This window comes from Xyrauchen texanus, chromosome 5 (assembly GCF_025860055.1).
Source record: "Xyrauchen texanus isolate HMW12.3.18 chromosome 5, RBS_HiC_50CHRs, whole genome shotgun sequence".
Taxonomy (NCBI): domain Eukaryota; kingdom Metazoa; phylum Chordata; class Actinopteri; order Cypriniformes; family Catostomidae; genus Xyrauchen; species Xyrauchen texanus.
Genome location: NC_068280.1, coordinates 3,817,317 through 3,844,816, shown reverse-complemented (window position 1 = coordinate 3,844,816; position 27,500 = coordinate 3,817,317). Strand labels below are relative to the sequence as shown.

At 39.4% G+C, this 27,500-nt stretch overlaps 1 protein-coding gene across 1 annotated transcript in view; it reads left to right on the top strand.

The window, feature by feature from the left end:
• The first annotated feature begins 8,870 nt into the window (after positions 1–8,870).
• The window catches only part of slc44a1a (solute carrier family 44 member 1a), a 25,262-nt gene continuing 6,632 nt past the window's right edge, over positions 8,871–27,500 (top strand). The window contains exons 1-10 of the mRNA XM_052127615.1: positions 8,871–9,316; positions 13,040–13,126; positions 18,597–18,739; positions 20,158–20,294; positions 20,392–20,485; positions 21,393–21,562; positions 22,714–22,803; positions 24,978–25,117; positions 25,312–25,498; positions 27,471–27,500. The exon at positions 27,471–27,500 is cut by the window's right edge and continues 139 nt beyond it. Of these exons, the coding sequence (XP_051983575.1) occupies positions 9,293–9,316; positions 13,040–13,126; positions 18,597–18,739; positions 20,158–20,294; positions 20,392–20,485; positions 21,393–21,562; positions 22,714–22,803; positions 24,978–25,117; positions 25,312–25,498; positions 27,471–27,500 (1,102 nt within the window). The 5' untranslated portion in view covers positions 8,871–9,292. The remainder of the gene's footprint in view (positions 9,317–13,039; positions 13,127–18,596; positions 18,740–20,157; positions 20,295–20,391; positions 20,486–21,392; positions 21,563–22,713; positions 22,804–24,977; positions 25,118–25,311; positions 25,499–27,470) is intronic.

The window sequence follows — 27,500 nt, the reverse complement described above, 5'->3', positions numbered from 1 at the left end:
GACTTTACTATGCAAAGGAGAAGCCGTACATCATCACTGTCCAGAAGCACCGGCAACTTCTCTGGGCTCATTCTCATCTTAGTGGAACCGTGTTTTTTGGTCCAATTTCTTTTTTTTAAACATCCGTCTGTGTTATCTGGGCCAAAGAGAAAAAGGACCATCCAAGCTGTTATCAGCATCAGGTCCAAAAGCCAGTGTCTGTATGGTCCAGGGGTGTATCAGTGCCCATGGCATGGGTAACTCGCACACCTGTGTGAACACCATGAATGTAGACAGATATGTACACATTTTGGAGCAACGTATTCTGCCATCCAGCACCGTCTTTTACAGGGATGTCCCGGCATTTTCCAGCAGGACAACTTCAAACCACATACAGCCCGGATCACAAGTGCATGGCTGTGTGAGCAGAGAGTGCGGGTGCTAGATCGGCCTGCCTGCAGTCCTGACCTGTCTCCAATTAAGAGTGTGTGGTGCATTATGAAGCGCCCCATACGACAACAAAGACCCGTACAATTGTGCAGATAAAGACCTACATAATGGATGATTGGGGGACAATTTCACTTTCTAAACTTACAAACTTGTGTCTTCAGTGCCCAAATGCTTAATAAATGGTGATGTTTCACTGTCCCAACTTTTTTGGAGCGTGTATCATCTGATTTGAAATAACTGTACATTAAAAAAGCAAACAATATAATTCACAGGGTAAAACATCATATGATGTGTAGTTGTAGATCTTTCAATGAAGCAAAGGGTGAATATAATTTACAAATCACTCATTTTTGTTTTTATTAACAATTTTCATACTGTCCCAACTTTTTTGGAATTGGGGTTGTAAAATATAATTTTTTTTAGTATCAACTTGATACCGAAGCACAGGTTGGGCTACTTCTGACATCACTAAAAGCTGATAAAAACAATTTTGTTTGTGTGTACAATTGTTACCATAAAGATTTATTTCGATTTAACCCTTAAAATTACTTTTGTTGGTGTAACCCAATATATTTAGGTTGATTTAAATCAGTTGTCTAGATGTTATATTTTTAGGTTATATGAGAATATATATATATATCTGAAATTATTTTAAAAACAGGCATTTAAAATATATACAATTATATAAAAAAAATAATAAAGACAACAAATTTTATATATAAAATGTATTTAAAAATTATAGAACATTAATATATAATTTATTTATAGAATTCAATAAAAAAATAAAAATTAAAAAAACATCTCTGGAGTTGGAAGGACCACCTTTGCCAGAAATTGGATTGTCTTTGTGTAAATCCTTATCGACATTCCATCTTGACATCGGAATTGTGATCCATACGACCAGCACCAAACTGGATGGGGACTGAATGTGAAATGCAATCGTTATGTCATTCCACAAATGCTCAATTGGATTACAGTCAGGGATATGACTGGCTCTCAACAGGACATTAATCTTTGTTTGCAGTTAGACACTCAATGTCTTCAGTCATTGTCCTGTTGAAAGACAAATAAAAACGAACATCCCAAATCCCAGTACTTGTGCAGAATAGAACACGTTTCCTCCAGGAATTTTGTTTGGTACTTTTTGTACTAGCTTCATATGCTCTTCTCCCTATCTTACTCCCTTTCACAGAGAAGAATTCCCAAAGCATGATGCTGTCACCACTATGTGTAACTTTAGGGAGGTATTAGATGAGATCTCACACAGCACCGAGCCCTAAAAGTTCAGTTTTGAGACTCTCGAGTGGCTTTGGGAAGACTGTTAATTTCAGTATTCAATTGGTCATGAAAAGAAAGAAAAATCGTCTAAATGAACAAAACATTTTTTTTTAGTTTTGACTAGTACAGTGACCTCTTATATGTCAAAAGACCAAGGAAAAATGGACTCTTGATGTCATGACACATTTAAGAGTTTTCTGAAGATAATTTCTGAAGTGAATAAACATTTCTCCGTTTTGCTCTGCTTAAAAAAATTTACTCAGCTTGATATTGTTTGCAAGCCATAGTGATGCCCAGTTTAGGTGTAATCTGATTACAAAGTAACAAATTACCTTTTAGTCAAAATGTAGTCACCTGCATGCCACCCCAGATGTGTATGACTTTCTTTCTTCAGCTGAACACAAATGAAGATTTTAGAAGAATATTTCAGCTCTGTAGGTCCATACAATGAAAGTAAATGGTGGCCAGATTTCTGAAGATACAAAAAAAGCACATAAAGGCAGCATAAATGTAATCCATATGACTCCAGTGGTTTAATCCATGTCTTCTGAAGAGATATGATAGATGTGGGTGAGAAACAGATCAATATGAAGTCCTTTTTACTAAATCTCCACTTTCACTTTTATTACTTATTTCTTCTTTCGTTTTTGGCGTTTCGCATTCTTGGTGCATGTCGCCACCTATTGGACAGGGAGGAAAATTTATAGTAAAAAAGGACTTAAATGTTGATCCGTTTCTCACCCACACCTATCATATAGCTTCAGAAGACATGGATTAAACCACTGGAGTCTTATGGATTACATTTATGCTGCTTTATATGCTTTTTGGACCTTCAAAGTTTTGGTCACCATTCACTTAAATCTTAATTTTTTATTTAATGTTTAGCAGAAGAACACATCTGGGATAGCATAAGGGTAAAGAGTAAATGATGTGAGAATTTTATTGACATTTTTAGATGATTTTAGACCTTACATTGTGAAGTGTTATCAGTTTTGGATATTATTCTGTATTCTTCGTGAAATAAAAGAAAGTCTCAATTTCTCACAAGTGGCAGTATTAAGACGTAAGCTCTAGGCTTGAGTTTCAGAACATCACTACAGACCTTGTATTGAAGGTGAACGTAACGAGACAACATACTGATCATAATCAATACACTCCCGGACCATCTGAGCAGACAGTTGTGTAAAAGGAGTATGACGCTGCACTGCTGTTAATGTGAGCTGTGTTTGGATGAATGTACGGGAGGGGTTAAACCCTATGTGTGCACATTTCTCCAATAACACGTGACAGACACAAGGCAGCATCCCTCCTCGATCACTCCAAACTTGCTAGGTTCCTCTTTACCTAAAGAAAACCCACCAAGTCTAAAACAATGTTTTGTAGCATTTTATAGGGTCATAACAGCTCACATTTTGATTGTATTTCCTCAAACTGTATATATAGTGTACTGTAACATCTCTATACCGCACATGTAGCTTTACTCAAGCAATAAATAACAGAAATGGTGTTGACCAAAATGTCATCCTTGAATGACTGATGTGTTGGGATATTTTTCTTTGCCCGGTAGCAGTAAGGGTTTTGTTCCTGTCTTTACCGGATCAGATGTCAATAGTTGGGTTGTGCTTTATTCAACAGGGGATAGGAAGAGAGATTTAGGAGATATTCTGTGTAAGATATGTACCAGGGCAAAACAGGAAGTCATGTGAAAGAGGCCCTTTGTGTCATGATAAAAGAAGGGATATGAGAATAACTGTTCCCATCAGACCTGGCGTCCATAACCTTAATGTATTTTTTTAACCTATTAGGAAAATGCAAAAGACAAATGTTGTACAAAGAAAAAGACAAGACACTTTAATATCTTTTTTTTAAATGCTGCACATTTGTTTTGCTCAACTATTTTTCTCTCGTGGAGAAGAAAAAAAAATACTTCACAAAAATTGGTTTGTGCACCAAACAGCTGAACTCACAATCAACATGTCAATCACATTTGAGCATCAACAGTTTTTTGACATTGAATTTGAGTGACTTTAGGAACATCGTGGTCCTCGCTGAGGACATTCAAGACCGCCATCTAAAAATGCAAGCTATGGCGCCATCTAGTGATTGAAATGACAACATGGTTTCTATATTTCAGCTTGCATAAAAAGTGCAATCCAATAGAGAATGGATGTCAATTCATTACTTGATTGTGCATCTGAAATACAACTGGATTTGAACATTTTCTGGGATTAGTTTTTTGTCTGTCAGATTGTCTGTAACTCCATTTACTTTGAAGCCTTTATACATTCGCACATATACACTCACCTAAAGGATTATTAGGAACACTTGTTCAATTTCTCATGAATGCAATTATCTAATCAACCAATCACATGGCAGTTGCTTCAATGCATTTAGGGGTGTGGTCCTGGTCAAGACAATCTCCTGAACTCCAAACTGAATGTCAGAATGGGAAAGAAAGGTGATTTAAGCAATTTTGAGCGTGGCATGGTTGTTGGTGCCAGACGGGCCGGTCTGAGTATTTCACAATCTGCTCAGTTACTGGGATTTTCATGCACAACCATTTCTAGGGTTACAAAGAATGGTGTGAAAAGGGAAAAACATCCAGTATGCGGCAGTCCTGTGGGAGAAAATGCCTTGTTGATGCTAGAGGTCAGAGGAGAATGGGCCGACTGATTCAAGCTGATAGAAGAGCAACTTTGCCTGAAATAACCACTCGTTACAACCGAGGTATGCAGCAAAGCATTTGTGAAGCCACAACACGCACAGCCTTGAGGCGGATGGGCTATAACAGTAGAAGACCCCACCGGGTACCACTCATCTCCACTACAAATAGGAATAAAGACGCTACAATTTGCAAGAGCTCACCAAAATTGGACAGTTGAAGACTGGAAAAATGTTGCCTGGTCTTATGAGTCTCGATTTCTGTTGAGACATTCAGATGGTAGAGTCAGAATTTGGCGTAAACAGAATGAGAACATGGATCCATCATGCCTTGTTACCACTGTGCAGGCTGGTGGTGGTGGTGTAATGGTGTGGGGGATGTTTTCTTGGCACACTTTAGGCCCCTTAGTGCCAATTGGGCATCGTTTAAATGCCACGGCCTACCTGAGCATTGTTTCTGACCATGTCCATCCCTTTATGGCCACCATGTACCCATCCTCAGATGGCTACTTCCAGCAGGATAATGCACCATGTCACAAAGCTCGAATCATTTCAAATTGGTTTCTTGAACATGACAATGAGTTCACTGTACTAAAATGGCCCCCACAGTCACCAGATCTCAACCCAATAGAGCATCTTTGGGATGTGGTGGAACGGGAGCTTCGTGCCCTGGATGTGCATCCCACAAATCTCCATCAACTGCAAGATGCTATCCTATCAATATGGGCCAACATTTCTAAAGAATGCTTTCAGCACCTTGTTGAATCAATGCCACGTAGAATTAAGGCAGTTCTGAAGGCGAAAGGGGGTCAAACACAGTATTAGTATGGTGTTCCTAATAATCCTTTAGGTGAGTGTATACTGAAATTCATTTTTGCATATCCCAGCTAAGCTAGTTGTCAGAGCACAGGGTCAGCCATGATATGGTGCCCCTGGAGCAGATAGGGTCAAGGGCCTTGCTCAAGTGCCCAATGGTGGCATCTTGGCAGTCCTGGGGCTTGAACCCCCAATCTTCTGGTAAGCCAGAGCCTCAACTGCTGAGCCACCTTGGGAAAGCAATAGCACATTTGATGGATGTAGCTCAGTGGTAGATTGCATGCTTTGCATGAATGAGCCCTCAGGTTCAATTACCAGTAACTCAACTTTAGCAACTCTAAATGACGGGTTGTTGTACTGAACATTTTGTCGTCTGTATTTCCACTGTTGCAGAGAAAATTATAATAAACTGCAGGATCAATTAATGTAATTATTGTGATTTCGTTACATGCCATAACACATGTGAATTACTTTCTTCTGCTGAACACAAAGATTTTGAGAAGAATATTTCAGCTCCACACAATGTAAGTCAACAGGTTCCAAAACTTTGAAGCTCCAAAAATCACATAAATGCAGCATACAAGTAATCCACATGACTCCATTGGTTTATTCCATCGCTGTGTCCGAATATCCATACTTCTATTCTATAAAGTATGCCAAAAACAGTATGCCAATAGAGTAGTATGTCATGTATTTATGAAACAGTAAATGAGAAATACCCGGATGACCTATTATTTCCGGCGAGATTTTGAAGTGCGGATCGACTAGACACTTAACGATCCCATAATGCCTCGGGAGCTGAGGCAACATCGGCTCTTCTTCACTGCAAGTGCTATACAGTATATACCATTATAATTGTTCCATGTGCTTAAATGTTGCTCGTTTAACAAAACCAAAGCAGATAGTTTTTGCGGTTGTTTTTATTATGTTATATATTTGGGTCACAAGACAATGTCATCCTCCATAACAAATATAGAGCTGATCCAACATCCTAAACTAACGGGTGCGCTCGAAATATGTTTGCCATGCCCTCAGCGGGCATAACATATGCATAGATTGCTCTTCATCTGAATTAAACGGGGGGGTTGCAAACTAACCACCTGAGCCCTGAGAAGCGTTGATAAAACCGTAAGCACGTTGCGTTTTCTAGGTTTAATGGTGGCTTTTGACAGGTCTGGACCAAACTCCAGGCATGAGTTGTCAGTTGACAGCGCTTGCTCGTCGCCCCCCCCTTCCAAAGCCAATAGGAGTGCAGTCTTTAAGGAAAGTACCCGCGGCTCAACAGATTCCAGAGGCTCGAACGGGGAGATTGTGAGTGCCTTCAGCACCAGATTTAAGTCCCAAGTCGGCACATATCAGGGCGAGGGGGGTTAAAATGCCTTGCTCCCCTAAGGAACTTTATGACTAGATTATGTTTGCCTATTGAAAAGCCAGCTTCCAGGATGTGGTATGATGAGATAATCAGTACAGAAACCTTGAGAGTTGATGGGGTAAGATCAGTGTCCAGCCGCTCTTGAAGGAATGTCAAAATCTCAGCTATGGGCTCTTTACCACGCGAAGAGCACCAATTTGCAAACACGCACCACTTAAGTGCATAGAGGTGTCTCGTGGATGGTGCTCTAGCCTGTATTTCCCATGGAGGGCCATCTTATGGCACTTTCCACTGCACGTTACGGTTTGCCTAGCCTCAACTCTTCTCGCTTTACATTTTTGAGCTTGCATTTCCACTGCAGATTAGTGCCTCCTCAGCATGGGTGGGATTATAGGATGATCGTCATAGTTGCGCCGCCTCTACTGCCATGACATCATCTTAAACACGACACAAACTGACCAAAACAATAACACAACCGCTAGCTGTTAGCTACTAGCTCATTGTGCTGCATAGTGATTTTACACAAGTCTAACAGTTAAATTGGCCTGGTTGTTTTAGAAGCTTCCAGTAGCTGCTCAACTTTTGCCCACACTGTTGGTTGGTCCGATGGTTGCCTTGTGCGGCCAACAGCTGAGACACTTCCTGAGAGACATTTTCGTTTCGCTCATCACTAAAGAGTGGACCGTCTGCACCTCGTTTATTGACCACAGCGTGGTTTTACACACAGCCATTTCTCTCGAATGTCGCGTGAACAAATTATACTGCTATCGCTGTAGGTATCTGTGGTAGGGCAGAGGGCGGGGCCGGGTTGTGATTATACACACCCAGTCCCTTATCAGGCTAATCAAGCCTCCGAGAGGGATAAAGGCCGATGGCAGATGGTGGTGTGACGAGAGAGAGATCGTTTACGGACATGTCCATCATGTGTGTGTTTATTTTATTATTCTCCTTCTATTATTCAGATTCTAGCGAATCTGTTCAGACGGTTAGTATTATGAATCTTATCAAAGATCCAATTCTCCTTAGGAAGTTTTAATTAATAGCATGATAACATCACAGGCATTGAAATGGTTCTGCAATATTTCATTCTTTACACTAAATTAATTGGGAAGACTGGCCACTTATTTGGACAGTTCACAAACCTGTTCAAAGACCTTATTTAGTTATCAAACTGTTTCCACAAGTCCCCATATCCCGACATTTTCATTTTTGTTGTAAAATTTCTGTGCATTGCTATGCTTTCGATTAGGTTGTTGTAATCAATCGAGTAAAATGTTGCTTTGTTTATCACTCCAACATCGACAACAACAAACTAGTTAAAAATAAGTACTTTTCCCAATGTGAATCGTCCCGATAATGTGAATTATTAGTAATGTAATTCTAAATGTTACAACTTTACTCCTAAACAAAGTCCCTAAATTCAAATGATTCACATACACTTTGTGAATCAGTTCGAGAGAATCATTCAAAAGAATCGGTTCACAACACAAATCAATGTTACAGTTTTTCTCTTAAACAAAAGGTGCATCCCAAACTGCACACTTCAGCACTATTCAACATCATTTTGTAGTGTACGTAGTGTGAAAAGTAAGAGTACTAAGAGTACCCGGAAGATGTCCTGTACTTCTTAAACCATCAAAACAAAGTGTGGAATGTTGGACACGGGTGGACTGGCCATAGGGAGAACCGGGACTTTTCCAGGTGGGCCGGCCACGAAACGAGACCAAACGGGTGGCAATGAGCTGAAACGGTCAGCCGTGTTACGCCAAACAGGCTGCGACTGGCTGAAGAGGGCCAGTCAACGCTCAACAACCTTTGGGCCGGCATCGGTGTAAAATCCCAGTCCGCCCCTGGTTGGACACTTCATACACTCAGCGCTCACGGTTTGACGTACGTAGCGGAAGGAGTGAAGTTATCTGGCTGTGTTCCTGGTCTGACAAAACAATTGTAAATAATGGAGAATGTAGCAACTAGCAAAACTTTAGTGAAGATAGCACGTCACAAATTTGAGTTGAATTCTTTACCATCACTCCACACTGTGTGAATATGTACATTGTTTGACATACAAGTGCTGAATACAAGAGGCTTGCTAACGTGCTAATGCTAACAGCAACACATCACATGCGTTAAAGTACATGACTGTAGTGTATAGTGTATAGTGTGCAGTGCGTCATTTGGAACACAGCTGTCGAATGATTCATGCACGAATCGGTTCGAACGAGTCATTAAAAGAATCGAATCTGTTCAATGGAACGTTCAATGACATAACCAGCATAACAAACGTAGTAAGCGTCATAATCATAATAGCCTCTCTTCAGGTATGGACTCCAGTGCCTCGTTTGAAAGCGACTGTAAGTGAACGGGGGTGCAAAATATCTGATCTTGAGCCAATGTGGTTCAATGTGGCAGAGGACGATGAGGACAGGACAGCTCCGCCTCCACCTTGTCAGGGAATTCATTTGGGAGAATTACAGCACGTCAGATCCTGAAAAAACAGAATAATCCTTTAACTAAGAACACACACACACACACACTTACTGAGGCGTTACTCGTGCGCGATTACAAGAGTGGACGCACCTTTGCTTTCTAAGGGCATAAATAAGGATTTATTACTCATGTGTAACTTTTGCACTCATATCTCGTGAAATTGCTGCAGGACACATTGAAGTCGCGCGGGCAACTTCCTGACTATTTAACGTGTGTTTGTGATTCTGATCAACTCAGGGATTTGTTACCATGGGATGCTGCGGTAGCACACAGGTAAGATATAGGCTAGCATAACATTCAACGCTAAGTTAATGCATGCTGATTCACATTTGGAAACTTATTGTGTTGAACGGCAACATGCATTGCACAAGTTTGGAGTCCAAACGATTTACCTTACGAACGAAAGCATGTAAGAACGAAAGCAAGGGTCGTGAGTTTTATAAATACAAGTCCTATGCAGTTTACATGGGGGAAAGAACGAAACACATTCATCGCAACGCAAACTGTTAATGAATAAATTGGCCTGGGCTTTGTTTGTCAACATCGAAAGCTCATTTCCGGGGTTTCGATGTGAAGGCGTCAGGTGTGTCCCGAGAGTCTCTTTCATCGCTTTGAATGAAGCGGTTTCAATCGGGTCATTCGGTAAAATTAAAGGAGTATTCCGGGTTTAATACTAAATTAAGCTCAGTCGACAGCATTTATGGCATAATGGTGATTACCAAAAAAAATTAAAAAGTGAGGCACAGACTATGGAATTAAATGGCGCCAATCTGTAGACGTTAAATTACTCGTTGTTTAACAAAATAGTCCAAAATGTAAACCGTGTGTGTTGACATACCGTAATTAATTACTGTAATAAAATTACTTTTTCAATGAAAAAATAAAGTAAGGGATTACTCCTTATTTTTTCAGTAATTTAATTACAGTTACTTCAGTATTTAACGCTTGATTACATCAAAAGACTAGAAAGATTCTATTTAAAAAATATAGTGAATTTAAAATTGAAATGTAACGTCTAATGTTAAAATATGTTTTTTTTTTATTTTATTTTATTCCCTTTTCTCCCAGTTTGGAATGCCCAATTTCCACTACTGAGTAGGTCCTTGTGGTGGCACGGTTACTCACCTCAATCTGGGTGGTGGTGGTGGACAAATCTCAGTTGCCTCCGCTTCTGAGACCGTCAATCCGCGCATCTTATCACGTGACTCGTTGTGCATGACACCGCGGAGACTCGCAGCATGTGGAGACTCATGCTACTCTCCGCGACCCACGCACAACTTTTCACACGCCACATTGAGATCGAGAACCCCTAATCGTGACCAAGAGGAGGTTACCCCATGTGACTCTACCCTCCCTAGCAACCGGGCCAATTTGGTTGCTTAGGAGACCTGGCTGGAGTCACTCAGCACATCCTGGATTTGATCTCGTGACTCCAGGGGTGGTAGTCAGCATCTTTACTTGCTGAGCTACCCAGGCCCCCAAAATATGTTTTCTAATTCAACGCTGCCCCTTTAAATTCTTTGGCCATTTCATGAATAATTCATTTTATTTTATATGATTTATTTGAACGTTTGAACAGTTTCATGTCCATCCATGTATTTTTCATCTGGTCGAGGTTGATAAGGGTTTTAGAAAGAAATTTGTAATCTAATTGTAGAAGATTAGTAGTTAGTAATTAATTACTTTTTAGAGTAACTTACCCAAAACTGGTTGACATGATTCTCTAACCTTTTTTTATCCCATTGTACTACATCGTTGCATCCTGATGGCCCCTTTCACTTCTATTTATAGAACCTCAATTTAGTTTATAATATATCAATATATATTTTTAAAGCGGTGGCGTAGCCAAGGATGTAGCCAAATTAGACCCAGGCCCACTCAAAATATTAGAGATTATTCTTTCACTTCAAATGTATATTTATAAAATACTTAAAAAATTACATGATTTCTGAAAGCGTGTGTAAAGTGATCAATGGAAAGGAGGAGGCGAGAACCGGCTTTTCAATATAAATAATAGTTTAATGATAAACTTAAAAGAAGACACAAACACACACATGACGGACATGTCCGCTAACGATCTCTCTCTCCTGCACGATCCCCTGCAGTCGACTTTTAACCCTCACGGAGGCTTAATTAGCCTAATACGGGACCGGGTGTGTAGGATAACGACCCGGCCCCGCCCTCCGCCCTGCCACAGCGTGAAAGAATTGTTTGAATGCGTCGCTTCTCTGTTGTTAAGAAAAAAGTGATGAAAACATAAAAAAAAATTGGGCGAAAACTTTTTTTTATTGGTGCACAACCAAAAGTAATTTCCTTTTTTTAAAGGAATATTCCAGATTCATTACAAGTTAAGCTCAATCGACGGCATATGTGGCGTAATGTTGATTACAACCAAAAAACGTTTTCTTTAAAAAAAGAAGCAACATGTGGTTACAGTGAGGCACTTACAATGGAAGTCAATGGGGCCCATTTTTAGAGGGTTAAAAGCCCTTGCATTAATGCTTTGTTAAAACTCATGTATTTCTTGACCTGTAAAGTTGTTTAAATTGTCATCTTAATAGTCATCTTAGGGTTTGTTGACATCAGGGACTAAAAACGGTTCCTCATTAAAATGACAGCACTCTGCGCTAAGGAGTGGGTGAAATACCAATTGCAGCGTTGCTAGATCATTACATTAGAAGCAAGCAATCTGGTCTGAAAAAACAAGCTAAAAATAAGCCACTTGCCTCAAAAGAAATCATAACAAGCATACGGTTGATTAACTGTTAGGTCTAACGCTTCTGACTCAAAACCCGGCAGCATCAAATATGTATTAATGCATCATACCTAACAATACTCCAGTGAAGACTTGGAAAGAACTGAGAAAAGTTCTTTATACATCTAATAATGTTTTCCTTGTGTCTGGATTAGCCGTGCATGTCATAATTAGGCAAATAGATGTGTGATGCAGCAGTTTCCATTAGGATTAAAGCACGGTTTATTTTTTTGGGCAACATGACGTGGTATAGTTCCAGAAATATACTGTGATAAATCCTTTGACCTAATCAAAATTAACCAGTTATAACTGGTTTCTAGCATTTAATAATACAATTTTCTCTCCAGAATAATTGAAAATCACTTTGTTCCAGTTTGCGGTCACGTTCTGCTAAAAAAATGTTGTTTGTTTTTCATTTTTGTTCCTCGAACCGTTTTTAGTCTTGCTTAATATTGCTTGATATTATATAGTCATGGCAAGGAAGTTGTCACACACAAATCATTGTTGACATGCGTTTTGTTTGTCTTGTGGATATACTTTTGAAATAGTGAGTATTTTAACATTAACATAAGAATTAGCCCCCATTCACTTTCATTGTAAGTGCCTCACTGTTACCTGGATTTTTGCTTGTTATTTTAAAGAAAAGATCTTCAATTAAAGGTCACAGTAACATGACATAATAAGGGACACACAAAAAAACAAAAAAATTACCTTACCACAAATTAATAAATATTAGTGAGCGAATGTAATTCTTAACACTTAATTAAATGAGAAAGCCAATGATTTAGTACTAATTTTTATCAAAGATGTTTGACATGCAGCTCTGGGGACATGAGAAAAGGACACTAGTGCAATGCGATGTGTAATATTATTAATAGTCGTAATTATTGTTTAACAAGCCTATTAAAACTGTTAACGGTTGAAATTAAACACTATAAATCACATAGCTTGAACTGGAGACTTGGCTTGAAATGTCAGAATAACCCATGCTGTATGTACTGTTGACAAAATAACATTGACATTAACCTTTTTTGGATTCAAGTGTTTAGGTTAAAAATAAATGTACATGTGTAAGAGAAAGTTTTTGTTTTATGTTTTCTAACCAGTTTTTGCAGTTCATCCATATAGTCCTGCGGTGTGACAAATTCATTTTACAAATCACAAACAGCCGTCTTGTTTCTTATCTCTGTGTCACACTGCACGATGTTGCTTGACGGGTCATGTTGACTTCCACTTTACAGAAACAGCGTGATTGGAAACCCTTAGAGCAGAAGAAGTGCACTGATATCCCATGGCTGATACTGTTTATCCTGTTCAATATTGGCATGGTAAGATAATGTACATGATCAAAGGCTCACTAAATACACTCAACACTGTCTGGCAGCCAAAAGTTTGGAATAAAGTACAGATTTTGCTCTTATGGAAAGAAATTGGTACTTTTATTCTCCAACGTGGCATTCAACTGATCACAATGTACAGTCAGGACATTAATAACGTGACAAATTACTATCACAATTTGAAAAAAAGAAGAAATGTTCAGAACTACTTCAAAGAGTTCTCATTAAAAATCCTCCACGTGCAGCAATGACATCTTTGCAGATGCTTGTTATTCTAGCGGTCAGTTTGTCCAGATACTCAGATGACCTTTCACCCCACACTTCCTGTAGCACTTGCCATAGATGTGACTGTCTTGTCGGGCACTTCTCACGCACCTTACAGTCTAGCTGATCCCACAAAAGCTCAGTGGGTTTCAGATCCGTAACACTCTTTTCCAATTATCTGTTGTTCAATGTCTGTGTTTATTTGCCCACTCGAACCTTTTCTTTTTGTTTTTCTGTTTCAAAAGTGGCTTTTTCTTTGCAATTATTCCCATAAGTCCTCCTGAGTCTTCTCTTTACTGTTCTACATGAAACTGGTGTTGAGCGGGTAGAATTCAATGAAGCTGTCAGCGGAGGACATGTGAGGCGTCTATTTCTCAAACTAGAGACTCTGATGTACTTATCCTCTTGTTTAGTTGCACATCTGATCTTCCACATCTCTTTCTGTCCTTGTTAGAGCCAGTTGTGCTTTATCTTTGAAGACTGTAGTTACACCTTTTTATGAAATCTTCAGTTTTTTGGCAATTTCAAGGATTGTATAGATTCATTCTTCAAAACAATGATTGACTGATGAGTTTCTAAAGAAAGCTGTTTCTTTTTTTTGCCATTTTTGGCCTAATATTGATCTTAAGACATGCCAGTCTATTGCATACTGTGGCAACTCAAAAACAAACACGAAGACAATGTTAGGCTTCATTTAACGAACCAAATAGCTTTCAGATGTGTTTGATTTAATGGCAAGTGATTTTCTAGAACCAATTTAGCATGATTTTGTAAAAATCCAAATTACTATACAGATCTTTATTTTAAAGGGTTTAAAAAAAAGTTTTCCGTGCTTGTTCAATGAATCCTAAACAATTAATGAACATCCACCTGTGGAACGGTCGTTAAGACACTAACAGCTTACAGATGGTAGGCAATTAATGTCACAGGTATAAAAACTTAGGACACTAAAGAGACCTTTCTACTGACCCTAAAAACACGAAAAGAAAGATGCCCAGGGTCCCTTATTGCCCAGGGCAATACATTTGCAATGTCCGTACTGATAGACACCTAGGACAAGCGTTACAGGGAGACCGGAAGGACAGCTGATCATCCTCGCAGTGGCAGACCACGTGTAACAACACCTGCACAGGATCGATACATCTGAATATCACACCTCGGGACAGATACAGAATGGTAACAACAACTGCCTGAGTTACACCAGGAACGCACAATCCCTCCTTCAGTGCTTAGACTGTCCGCAATAGGCTGAGAGAGGCTGGACTGAGGGTAGGCCTGTTGTAAGGCAGGTCCTTACAGACATCACCAGCAACAATGTTGCCTATGAGCACAAAGCCACCTTCGCTGAACCAGACAGGACTGGCAAAAGTGCTCCTCACTGACGAGTCGCAGTTTTGTCTCATAAGTGGTGATGGTCGGACTTGTGTTTATCATCGAATTAATGAGCGTTACACCGAGGCCTGTACTCTAGAGTGGGATCGATTTGGAGATGGAGGGTCCGTCATGGTCTGGGGCGGTGTGTCACAACATCATCGGACTGAGCTTGTTGTCATTGCAGGCAATCTCAACGCTGTGCATTATAGGGAAGACATCCTCCTCTCTCATGTGGTACCCTTCCTGCAGACTCATCCTGACATGACCCTCCATGACAATGCCACCAGCCATACTGCTCGTTCTGTGCGTGACTTCTGCTGGACACGAATGTCAGTGTTCTCCTATGGCCAGTGAACACTGACTTGGATTGGAGGGTGAGGGCTTGGGCCACCCCCCCAGAAATGTCCAGGAACTTGCAAGTGCCTTGGTGGAAGATTGGGGTAACATCTCACAGCAAGAACTGGCAAATCTGGTGCAGTCCATGATGAGGAGATGCACCGCAGTACTTAATGCAGCTGTGGCCACACCAGATAATGACTGTTACTTTTGATTTTGACCCCAAAATCAAAATGTTCAGTTTATGTCTTATTTGTTGAATCTTTTTATGTTCATACAAATATTTACACAGTTAAGTTTGCTGAAAATTGAAGCAGTTGATCATCATCTAACAAGCTACATGTCAAGGTCTGGGTAGATTACATGGTAAGTGAACATTTAGTTCTCATATGGCACTTTTCCACTGCACGTTACGGTTCGATTCGCCTCAACTTTACTCGCTTTACTTTTCTGAGCTTGCTTTTCCAATGCAGTTTAGTGCCACCTCAACGTGGGTGGGATTATAGGCTGATCGTCATACTTGCTCTGCCTCTACTGCCGTGACATATTCTTAAAGTCCCTGTAAAGGCAATTCTAAAAAAAAATTCTAAACACATTATAAATGTTAGAAATGTATTGCTAAAACATATTACAAAGACTGTGAACTGTGAAGGACTGAATTGTGGAGTTAGACCGTTAAACAGTTTTTCACCATTGCTATTTTCCGGATTTTTTGGGCGGGGCTAAAGCGGGGGCTCGATGACGCACTGGAGCCCCTGAGCTCCTGGACACGCCCCTACTTGATGACGCACTGGAGCCCCTGAGGCTGGCCGCTCCCTAACAATATAAATAGAGCACATTCAGCATCAGTTTGGCGCTCAATCGCGAGTTACTGTCAGTACTATTATTAGTTACTACAGCCTACAGTTTGCTAGTTAGCTATGCCTTCGGCACAGAAATGCGTACTACCTGGATGCGATCATGTACTGAAACAGATCGGTGTCCTTATTTAAATTTCCTAAAAACGATCACATACAAGGGAGAGCAAAATCTTACCATTCTGTTGCAGAACGAGGGGACGATGTTGACTTTCTTGGTCAATGTCCTCTGAATCAGATTCAGGCTCTGGAGGCTCAAACATATATGGCTTGGTAAAACCTAATAAACTGCTAGGAGCATCCATTCCGGCTGTAGCGGTGACAGTTGAGTGTGTGTGGCGACGGCAGCTTTCCCGCGAGTGGGCGTGGTTTCAGCGCAGCCAGCGGACACGCCCCCAGCGTTTGAGAGCAGAGACCATTGCTCATTTTTTCAAGATTTTGATAGCTTATTTTATGTACTTGCCGACTTTTTTTATCATTCAAATTTGGCTGGGTGGCTAATAACACATTTTTCTGTGATATGACAAACTCAGAACACATACTTAATTTTGACTTTACAGGGACTTTAAACAGGACACAAACTGACCAAAACAATAACACGACCGCTAGCTGTTAGCTATTAGCTCATTGTGCTGCATAAAGTAGTTGCTTTCCAGTAGCTGGTCAACTAAATAAAGTGAAGCTTTCAAGCAGAATATAGAGTTAACATAAAACGTACCATCCTCCATTGTGGATCAACGCCAGTCCAGGGCATTCTCCCTTCCATTGCTCGCCGGACTAGATAGCGTCCAATTGGTCGAACCACTTGCACTTTTCCTTGATGGTTCTGTAGTCACTTTTAAACTTTTCCCTACACTGTTGGTTGGTCCGGTGGTAGCCGTGTGCGGCCAACAGCTGAGACACTTCCTGAGAGACTTTTTCATTTCGCTCATCGCTAACGAGTGGACCGTCTGCACCCCGTTTATTGACCACGGTGTGGTTTTGCGCACAGGCATTTCTATTTCACAATTCGAAGTTACTATCCACAGTGGAAAACCCCAAAAAAGCGAGCAGAGTCTAGTTGAGTTGAGTTGTACCATGCAGTGGAAAAGTCCCAATAGTGTTGAATGCAGGAGAAATGGGCAGGATTAAAGGCCTGAGCAACTTTGACAAAGGCCAAATTGTTATGGTCTTACAACTGGGTCAGAGCATCTCTGAAACAGCAAGGCTTGTGGGGTGTACAAACTGGCAACAGGGAGTTGGGCACCCAAGGCGCATCGATTCATCAAGGCAACAATGTCCATCCCATCTGGTCCAAACTGACAGAAGGTCTACTGTGGCACTAGTCAGAGAATTTTAATGATGGATATGGGCGGAATGTGTCACAACACACAGTGCATCACACCCTGCTGCATATGGGGCTGCATAGCCACAGACTGGTCAGAGTGCCCATGATGACCCCTGTCCACCAGCGAAAGCACCTACAATGGGCATGCGAGTGTTGGAACTGGACCTTGTAGCAGTGGAAGAAGGTCGCCTGGTCAGATGAGTCACATTTTCTTTTACATCACGTGGATGACTGTGTACTTGTGTGCCATTTACCTGGAGAAGTGATGGCACTAAATGCACTGTGAGAAGACGACAAGCTGGTGGATTGAGTGTGATGCTCTGGGCAATGTCCTGCTGGGAAACCCTGGATCCAGCCATTCATGTGAACTTCAATTTGACACGTGCCACCTGATGGCAATGGCCACTTTTCAGCAGGATAATGCGACCTTCAACACTGCACACATTGTCCGGGAATGGTTTGAGGAACATGATGAAGAGTTCAAGGTGTTGCCCTGGCATCCAAATTCCCCAGATCTTAATCTGATTGAGCATTTGTGGGATGTGCTGGACCAACAGGTCTGATCCACGCCAGCTCTACCTTGCAACTTACAGGACTTGAAGGATCTGCTGCTAATGTCTTGGTGCCAGATATCACAAGACACTTTGAGGGGTCTTGAAGAGTCCATGCCTCGGCAGTTAGGCTGTTTTGGTGTAACGCGGAGGACCAACAGCATATTAGGCACGTGGTCGCGCAAATTGACCCCCACTACCCAGCATTCTAATGGCAAATGTTCAGTCTCTAGACGACAAGCTCTGCGAGATGATAGCGCGGATCTCTTTCCAACAAGAGACGAGGGACTGCTGCATTATCTGCCTTACAGAAACTCGGATGGAGATTCAAGACTCTGCCATCAAACCTGCGGGGTTCTCCGTGCACCGAACGGACAGAGCGAAAGACCTCTCAGGTAAAAGCAGAGGAATTCAGCCTGAATTTCAATACAGCACAATACAACCTACTGTATATTTTATATATACTATTGTTTTATTTTATACTATGTTTTCTATATAGTGTTTATTGTGTACTGTACATTTGTATATTGTGATGTTTGTAATTATGTCATTATTAGATATGTAAATCTGATGTTTATTGTAAATTGGTATATGTCTCATCACTGTCATGACCGCTATGTTGCTTGGAACTGCACCCAAGATTTTCACACACTTGTTGCACAATTACAAATACAAGAAAATAGTCTACATATGATATTATTATTGTTATTATTATTTGATCATTGTAACTGTCTTACTGTTTTCTATGGCAGCTCTTCATCTGTGGCTTCGCCATAGCAACAGGGGCCGCCTCCAGACTCATATCAGGGTATGATAGCTATGGCAACACCTGCGGTCAGATGAATGCCAAAATCCCAGGAATCGAACTCAGCGGGCAAGACCACAACTCAAGAAAGTGCGTAAAAACAAGCATTGAGTGAACTCCAATAGCGATGCTCTCTCTTTATATCCTATTCACTGTTTCAACCGCATGTTTGATGGCACCAGCTGGCTGATTGCAGCATGATTGATTACCTGATTCAGCAGAGATTTTGCAGAATAACACTGGCCGATGCACGAATCACTGCAATTTCTTTTCACTACTTAACCTTTTAAGCTTGAATGGGCTCGTGAGGGAAAAAAAGAATTGTCAAAATATGAATAACCACAGTCTTGACCAACACAAAATGGGTTTCGTTTGAAAGCTTAGAAGCTGTACATCACAATGCATGTAGACATTATGACCAAAACTGAACAAGGGCTTTGAAATTTGCAGACAAATCAGAAGTGCCTCGTTTTGATAATTTATAAAAACAAATTGCACTGTGCATATTATTGTTATCAGTAAAAACATCAACTCATCAAATAGCCATGTGTCATATATTGTTGGAAAGCTCACAAAGAGAACAATACAAGCCTGTTTTTATTGCAAACAGAAATATAGCAAGTAAAAGTATATGTCTTTGGCATGTTGGTGTTGCTTATATGCCGTGTTTTTCGCTTGTAACCTCAAGAAAAATAAATGGAACATAAATATCACATGCCATTACTTAGATGAGGTGATTATCTTTCAAACGAGCCTACTAACAAGGTAATCTGATGTATATAGATCATTAGATAATACACATGAAGCACAATGTTACATACGGCCACCAGGAGATGGCGCCAAATACATGATACAGACTCAATGATGACTCAAATGGCACAGAATGAAACTCATTCTGTGAAATCTCAAAACTGAAATCATGTCTGCATGCTATACAAACCTTTAGTCATTGTTGTGTTTGCATGTGTAATTAGTTTTTAGGTACAATTATTATGTTTTATTTGTTTGGAGAGGCTTTCGGACACTAAGATAAATTATATTTGTAATGTTATAACTTTTGATTGCTTTTTTTCTCAGGTACAAACAAAAGCAATTTCCTGAGAGACCTTTTTTACACCCAGAGATATATAATGTAAAAACAGGAAAATAAGAGAGAGAAAAAAAAAGTACATTTTAGGCTAATGCTAAATTTTTTTGTGATTATATTTTTTAGCAGTTTTTAAGTGGAGAGTCTCAGAATGTTTTGTAATCTATATCATTAAATATTTTGTAAAGTTTTCTTTACAATGATACCAAACTCTTGACCCTGCTTATTTTAGTTGTCAAGTTTTAAGCCTTTAATTTTGGGGATGCCTATGAAACAGGAAATCTTTAAAAACATCTTCAGAGCTTAAAGGGTCGAAACAACATGAGGGTGTGTAAATAATGACATTTTTTTTTTTTTTAGCTGTCAGCCAAGGTATGGAAACAATTTGATCTTTAACACATTTTCAATGGCTTTGTCACAGGTATGTGTTCTTCTTGGACCCCTGCAACATCGATATAATGCGACGAAAGATTAAATCCATTGCTTTGTGTGTGTCAAAATGCCCAGACGCAGAGCTGAAGTCTTACGAGGAGCTCACAAAGTTTTCAAAAACAAATGGTGAGCTGTAAGATGTGAAAAGATGTTAAATTTGATCATATGTAAATGTGAAATACCAACTACTGTTTCTTTTCTTCTTTTTTTGTATTGTCTCCAGGATCTGATTTATGCTCCTATGAAATAGCACCAGACACATATTCCTCTCACCCGGCTAGAGCAACAAAATGTCCAAAACTACCCGTCCATCCAAGGTATAAGATTGAGACTAATTAAGATGAGTGCGTATATAAAGGGGTTTCTTTAACGATGGGCAATTTTATACAAATTAAAGTGTTCTATATAAATAAATTGGACTTTTAGAAAATAAACTCCCTTTATTTAAACACCATTTATTTAACTAGTCTATAATAATGCCAGACAGTGGATATACATGCACATCATTAATTAATAATGTTAATAAATAATTGTAAGATTTACGCATTTAAATTTTCTAACAAAATTGTATTAAATTGTATTGCATAATTTGTAACAATATAAAATAAAAAATCTGAAATGTTTTACATTTTACATTTATTCATTTAATTATTATTATTTATTTATTTTAATTTACACAACTTACAGGTAATTTCATGAAATTGATCAAATTTGTAAATCTTAAATATAGGATTTTTTATTTTTTTTGGAGCGTGTCATTTTTCTGAACCAAACTAAATTTCCATCACATCTAAAATGACCATTCATTATGTGGCTAATTTGTTAGCTAGCTTTTTGTATCCTGTATATAATCATATTTCACACTTTTTGCATAATATGACAAAAATACAGCTTGGAAATTATGCAAAATAAAAATGTCCTGCTCGCAAGTGATATTTACCTTGATTTTCCTATTTTGATTCATCGTGATATTAATGGTAAATGGTCTGCACTTATATCTAGCGCCTTTTTTAACCTTTAGCGGGTACCAAAGCACTTTACACTGTGTCCCATTCTCTCACACACACACACACACACACACACACACACACACACACACACACACACACACACAGGAAAAAAAAACTGCAAAATCTACACATCATTTTATTTATAGGCATTCATTCACACTGGTGAAACTTTGTTTTTGCTGTTTTTTGTTTTGTTTATTGAATTTTTGTGTAGTGCCTCATTACCAGTCTTTCACCGCTGTATGCCAGTTGATATTTCCTGCTATGCCAAGTTTGCGGAGGCATTCATCGCTTTCGTCAGCGACAACAGCGTGGTGCACAGGGTCATCGCCGGGGTGATGACATCCAAGGACATCATCATGGGCTTGTGTCTGCTCGCGCTCGGTGAGCTCATTACACCTGACTTTAACAAAGCCGATTAAAGATCGTGCCTCATTCTTCTGTATCAGAGGCCTATATCGCTTAATTACAGTCATAAAGCTTTTTTCTTTTACCCAAATTTGTTACTTTATTCTAAAAAGCACCTCCGCTATGATGTACATGTTTTCACATTGTTAATTAAAACTAATCTTGATAGTTTATGTTGGTGGTGTAACATCTAGAGAATGTATGAAGAAAAAAGTCTCATTAAAATAATTACATTCTTGAAGAAAAAAGGATTAAAGTAGTTTGGCATATTTTTATTTTTTTATTATTATTATTAGCAGTGAGGCACCAAATCAAAGCCAATGTGGTGTAATCGACTTGTCAGTCATGTTTTAAGAAAACCGTAAAATAGGAATTTTTTATGACATACCAAGTTAGTTCAGGTTTTAACTCCCTAAAAACCATAAAAATCCTGATATTTGTACAAAATAAAAATAAAAGATTAATTAGATGGATGTTAATTTTTTTTTATATTATTCCTGTCATCATCTGCTAATTTGTCATTGACCCTATAGTGTAAATATTTTTATATTTATAAAGCCTCACTTCTAAAATGTCGACCAATTGTGGACTTTGCCGATACGATATCTTAGTTGCTGGAAAAGTCAGATAATCGATTAATCGTCTGATTGTTTAAAAAAGAAAAACATTTATAGAATGAGAAGAATTCGTAGTCTTTCCTTGCTGTGAAGTGCGCATACACTGAGGCTACAAGAGTCCAAAATAAATAAAATAACAAAAGCAGTTTAATTGTGCAAACAAAATCTCAATAATAACTAGAATAATTCAGATTTGGTGCATTACGGGACTTTCAACCTTTTAATTTCAAAATACACCGGGGACTCTTATTTTGAAATGACAGAGACTTGGCAAACTTACAGTGCTCTATATGCAAGTATTTACCAAATGACACTTTTTACAGCCTGTATATTCATTCACCAGATGAGTTTATATGTACACGTTCTCATCAGTGAGGAAGAATTGAGTTTCTGCCAGCTAGTGATTAGTTCCAAAAAGCAACTATCGGCACTGATTAATCTGTAAAACCGATATATGTCTGCTTTTAATTTTGTCACTGTTTATTCAAACTTTCTTAATTTCCACCACAGTTCTGTCTCTGATTCTGATGGTTGTGATTCGCTACATATCAGTCGTTCTGGTCTGGATTCTTACAGCTGTTGTTGTGGTGGTTGCAACTGGTAAGATATTAGTATTACATTAAACTCTATGACATTAGGTATTAATCTTAAAATCACAATCTCTTGATGAACTGCTTTTTTATTAAGAGAGACTTTCCATAAATATGGTACAAATCGATTGTATCGTTTTATTTTTATGTAAACAATAAAGCCGCAAATATCATATTCTTTGGCGTGAGAACTACAGTATTTAATTTGTTGAATAAACTATTATTATTATTTTATTTTAAAAGCATTAAATGCAGGTAGTTTTATTCACATGTAATATCTGTATTGTGTTTCAGTTTGTTTTAATCACCCAAAATGCCATATTTTCTGTGTCTTATATTTTACACACAAATGGCAAACCTAAAAAATGAGCAGAGAATAAAACAAAACAGCTCATGGGTGAATCTCACGAAACCTGTCAAGAAAATATTCTGGTCCTTTTTACTATTCAAATCAAAATAAACAAATAGTAAATTAAAGGTGCACTCAGAATCTTTTGTCTTTGTGTCTTCTAGTACTGACACTGACACCTAGTGGCTTGGATGCAGCCTCATTTAAAATCAATAGTTTTCAGTTTCAGATGCCATTGTAGACATTTAGTATTCACAGTCAGCCATGATTAATCAATGAGTGAAAGTGTCCAATAGCAGGACGGATGCTGAGATTAAGCAAGTAGTGTTCAGTTGGTCATGTGATCTCAACATGGCAGCCCCCATGAGGACGCCCCTGCCCCGTGTAGAATTAAACCGCTTTAATTAGGCTACTGATATGGCTGGAGTCTTCATTTCATGTGAGTGCTCATGATTTTATATTTATGTTTAAAAAGGACAATTCATTTCTTTAGGAGGAAAACTTTTTTTAATGACGAAAAAATTACTGAGTGTACCTTTTTAAATATATCTTGCATGTAGAAAATGAAGCCTTTTTTAGTGCAATTATTGTTTTTTTACATTGTGACATTATTTTAATGACAATTCTCATTACCGCAACACGGAAAACATGGTAATTATTATATTCTCATCCATCCATCTTCAACCGCTTATCCGAAGTCGGGTCGCGGGGGCAGCTGCTCCAGCAGGGGGCCCCAAACTTCCCTATCCAGAGCCACATTAACCAGCTCTGACTGGGGGACCCCGAGGCGTTCCCAGGCCAGTGTGGAGATGTAATCTCTCCACCTACTCCTGGGTCTTCCCCGAGGCCTCCTCCCAGCTGGAGGTGCCTGAAACACCTCCCTAGGGAGGCGGCAAGGGGGCATCCTTACCAGATGCCCAAACCACCTCAACTGACTCCTTTCGACGCAAAGGAGCAGCGGCTCTACTCCGAGCTCCTCACGGATGACTGAGCTCCTCATGGATGACTCTAAGGGAGAAGCCCGCCACCCTTATGAGGAAGCCAATTTCGGCCGCTTGTACTCGTGACCTAGTTCTTTCGGTCATGACCCAACCTTCATGACCATAGGTGAGGGTAGGTACAAAAATTGACCGGTAGATCGAGAGCTTTGCCTTCCGGCTCAGCTCTCTTTTCGTGACAACGGTGCGATAGAGCGAGTGCAATACCGCCCCCGCTGCCCCGATTCTCCGCCCAACCTCCCGCTCCATTGTCCCCTCACTCGTGAACAAGACCCTGAGGTACTTGAACTCCTTCACTTGGGGCAATACCTCCTTCCCTACCTGGAGTACGCACTCCATCGGTTTCCTGCTATATTCTCATGTCATATTTAAATTGTAAAGTGCTTTTATAGTAGAACTTCCTTAAAACTGCCTTTTTATTTTTGCTGATCTTAAAAAAAAAAAAAAGTTATTGTAATGCAGAAGCTTTTTTTTCTTTTTCTGAAATGCAGTAAATCATCAGAAAGAATCATCACTGAAAACAATAATAATAGTAAAAGTAAAAGACGTGTTTGTGTTTTGGTAATGAGAAGTGTCCTGAATATGAAGCCACAAGGCTACAAATCTGAAAGGTCCTAAATTTTGGCTTCATTTTCTTTTTGAATTTACATTTTTTTATTGATTTGAGGTTAAAAATGACCACGAATTTTTCCCTAAAAGATTTAATGAGAATAACCCTCATATCATTTTGACGTGACCAAAAGTGTATGAACCAAATTTTCGGACCCTTTGTTAAAACCCTTATTTTCCCTATTTCATGGGAAGTGCTAAGAACACTCTTTTGCACACTTTTGGCAGGTGGTTGTGGTGTACTGTGGTGGCTGTATGTGGATCAAAGTAATTCAGTGAACGCCACTCTGCCTGCTTACGAACTGGAGGTGGCTAAAGACAACCAGCAAGCGCTTCTCATCTACGCCATCGGAGCCACTATCTTCACGGTAGAAACCTTAATTAAGCACAAATAACTTTGCCATGATAAATGACCCTATGGTTTGGAAACACGTTTACAATTCTTGTGGACTGTTAGTTTGTGCTTGTTATTACTAAGCCTTGTGTTCGGATTCATTATGTCGATTGTATTGTGGCATCAGCTCTGAGTGTGATGTCTGTTGGCGGTATGTTTGTGTGTCAGCTGATTCTGCTGCTGCTGATGTTCTTCATGAGGAAGCGTGTGGCTCTCACCATCGCTCTGTTTCATGTGGCTGGTAAAGTGTTCACTCATCTTCCTCTGCTGGCCATGCAGCCCTTCTGGACCTTCCTCACTCTCATGCTCTTCTGGGTTTACTGGATCACTGTGCTGCTCTTCCTCGGAACCGCAGGTTCATCAGTACAAACAGACACTCACATAAAGACACATACTTGCACTGTAGGGCTGGGCGATACATTTTGACAATACACAGTACACAGGGTTGGGAGGGTTACTTTTAAAATGCATTCCACTATAAATTACAGATTACATGCTGTAAAATGTAATTTGTAACATTCCGTTAGAATACTCGAGGTCAGTAACGTAATCTAAATACTTTGGATTACTTCTTCAGCACTGGTACATTTTTATTCACTTGTTTTGACTATAAAAACTCCGGCGGATGATACGTCTCAAGCGAGCAAATAATATGACCGCACCAGTGCCGTGAGTTGGGGGTGGGACTATCTGTTTGTTCGATCAATGGGAGAAGGGGGGTGCATCCAGAAAGCTGTTTTGAAAACAAAGTTGTTGTTTTTTATTACGTTTGGTGGTGCTAGTTTCGCAGAAATTACATACTTTTGCTTAAAACACAATAATTACTCAAATCTCACTGAAGGATATTTGAAAACTGGAAGTAGGCATTAACCATAAAACAGTCAATAGAAGGCTAAAAGTCCCTGCAGCTAAAAGATATATAAAAAAATGAAATTAAAAGCATTTGAGAAGTAGCAAAAAATGAAATTAACATTAGCTTCATATGACAAAAAGAAAGAAGTTGAAATCTCTTTAAGGCCCAGTTATACTTTGGTTTTCTGCGTTCTGGATCGGATTGCACCCGGTAAACAGCAATGCCTTTTAAAATATGCACTTTTGACAGCGAGCGAATGCGAACATTCGACACATTTGCACTACGACTGCTTTTGATACTCTTTTAGTACAGTCAGCGGAAGGCGCATGATGCACAGAGACGAGGCATATCCACATGTGGAGAAAATCAGGGCCGTACACGGACAGTGCGTGAGGACTGTGATGACAAAATTTGTGTCATGCATACTGTGCACAGAGCGAAGTATATTTTGGCCTTTAGTTTTAGTAAATATCAACAATATAAAATTGCTCGTAAGAAACACCAGTATACAAAAAACATTTGGTTAGAATTTTAATTTCCACTTAGCCGATAAAATGTTAATCGGCAAATATCGGCAGATATATCGCCTTGGCCGATATATATCGCTCTATAGGTATTTGGTCAAAGGTCACATTCACACTATTCCATTTAGTTTACCAGCCAATGAAATCAAAATCGCCAAATATCGGCAGATTTATCGGCTTGGCCGATATATCGGTCTATAGCTATATTGATCTGCGGGCACATCCACTAATCCATTTAGATTACCAGCAGAGAAAATCAAATATCGGCAGATGTATCGGCCTGGCCGATATATCGGTATATAGCTATATTGATCTCCGGGCACATCCACTAATCCATTTAGATTACCAGCCGAGAAAATCAAAATCGCCAAATATCGGCAGATTTATCGGCTTGGCCGATATATCGGTCTATAGCTATATTGATCTCAGGCCACATCCACTAATCCATTTAGATTAACAGCCGAGAAAATCAAAATCGCCAAATATCGGCAGATTTATCGGCTTGGCCGATATATCGGTCTATAGCTATATTGATCTCAGGCCACATCCACTAATCCATTTAGATTAACAGCCGAGAAAATCAAAATCGCCAAATATCGGCAGATTTATCGGCTTGGCCGATATATCGGTCTATAGCTATATTGATCTCAGGCCACATCCACTATTCCATTTAGTTTACAAGACAATGAAATCAATATCGGCAGATTTATCGGCCTGGCCGATATGACGTTCAATAGCTATATTGATCTTGGGCTACATCCACAAATCCATTTATTTTACCAGCCAAGAAAATCAAAATCGCCAAATATCGGCAGATTTATCAGCCTGGCCGATAAGGTCTGTGGCCACATCCACACTAATCCATTTAGTTTACCAGCCAATTAAAATAAAAATAACCAAAATATCAACCGATTTATATAACAAAACATTATATTACTGTATTTCCACAGGAAGTCCAGTGCAGAATAACCAGACCGGTC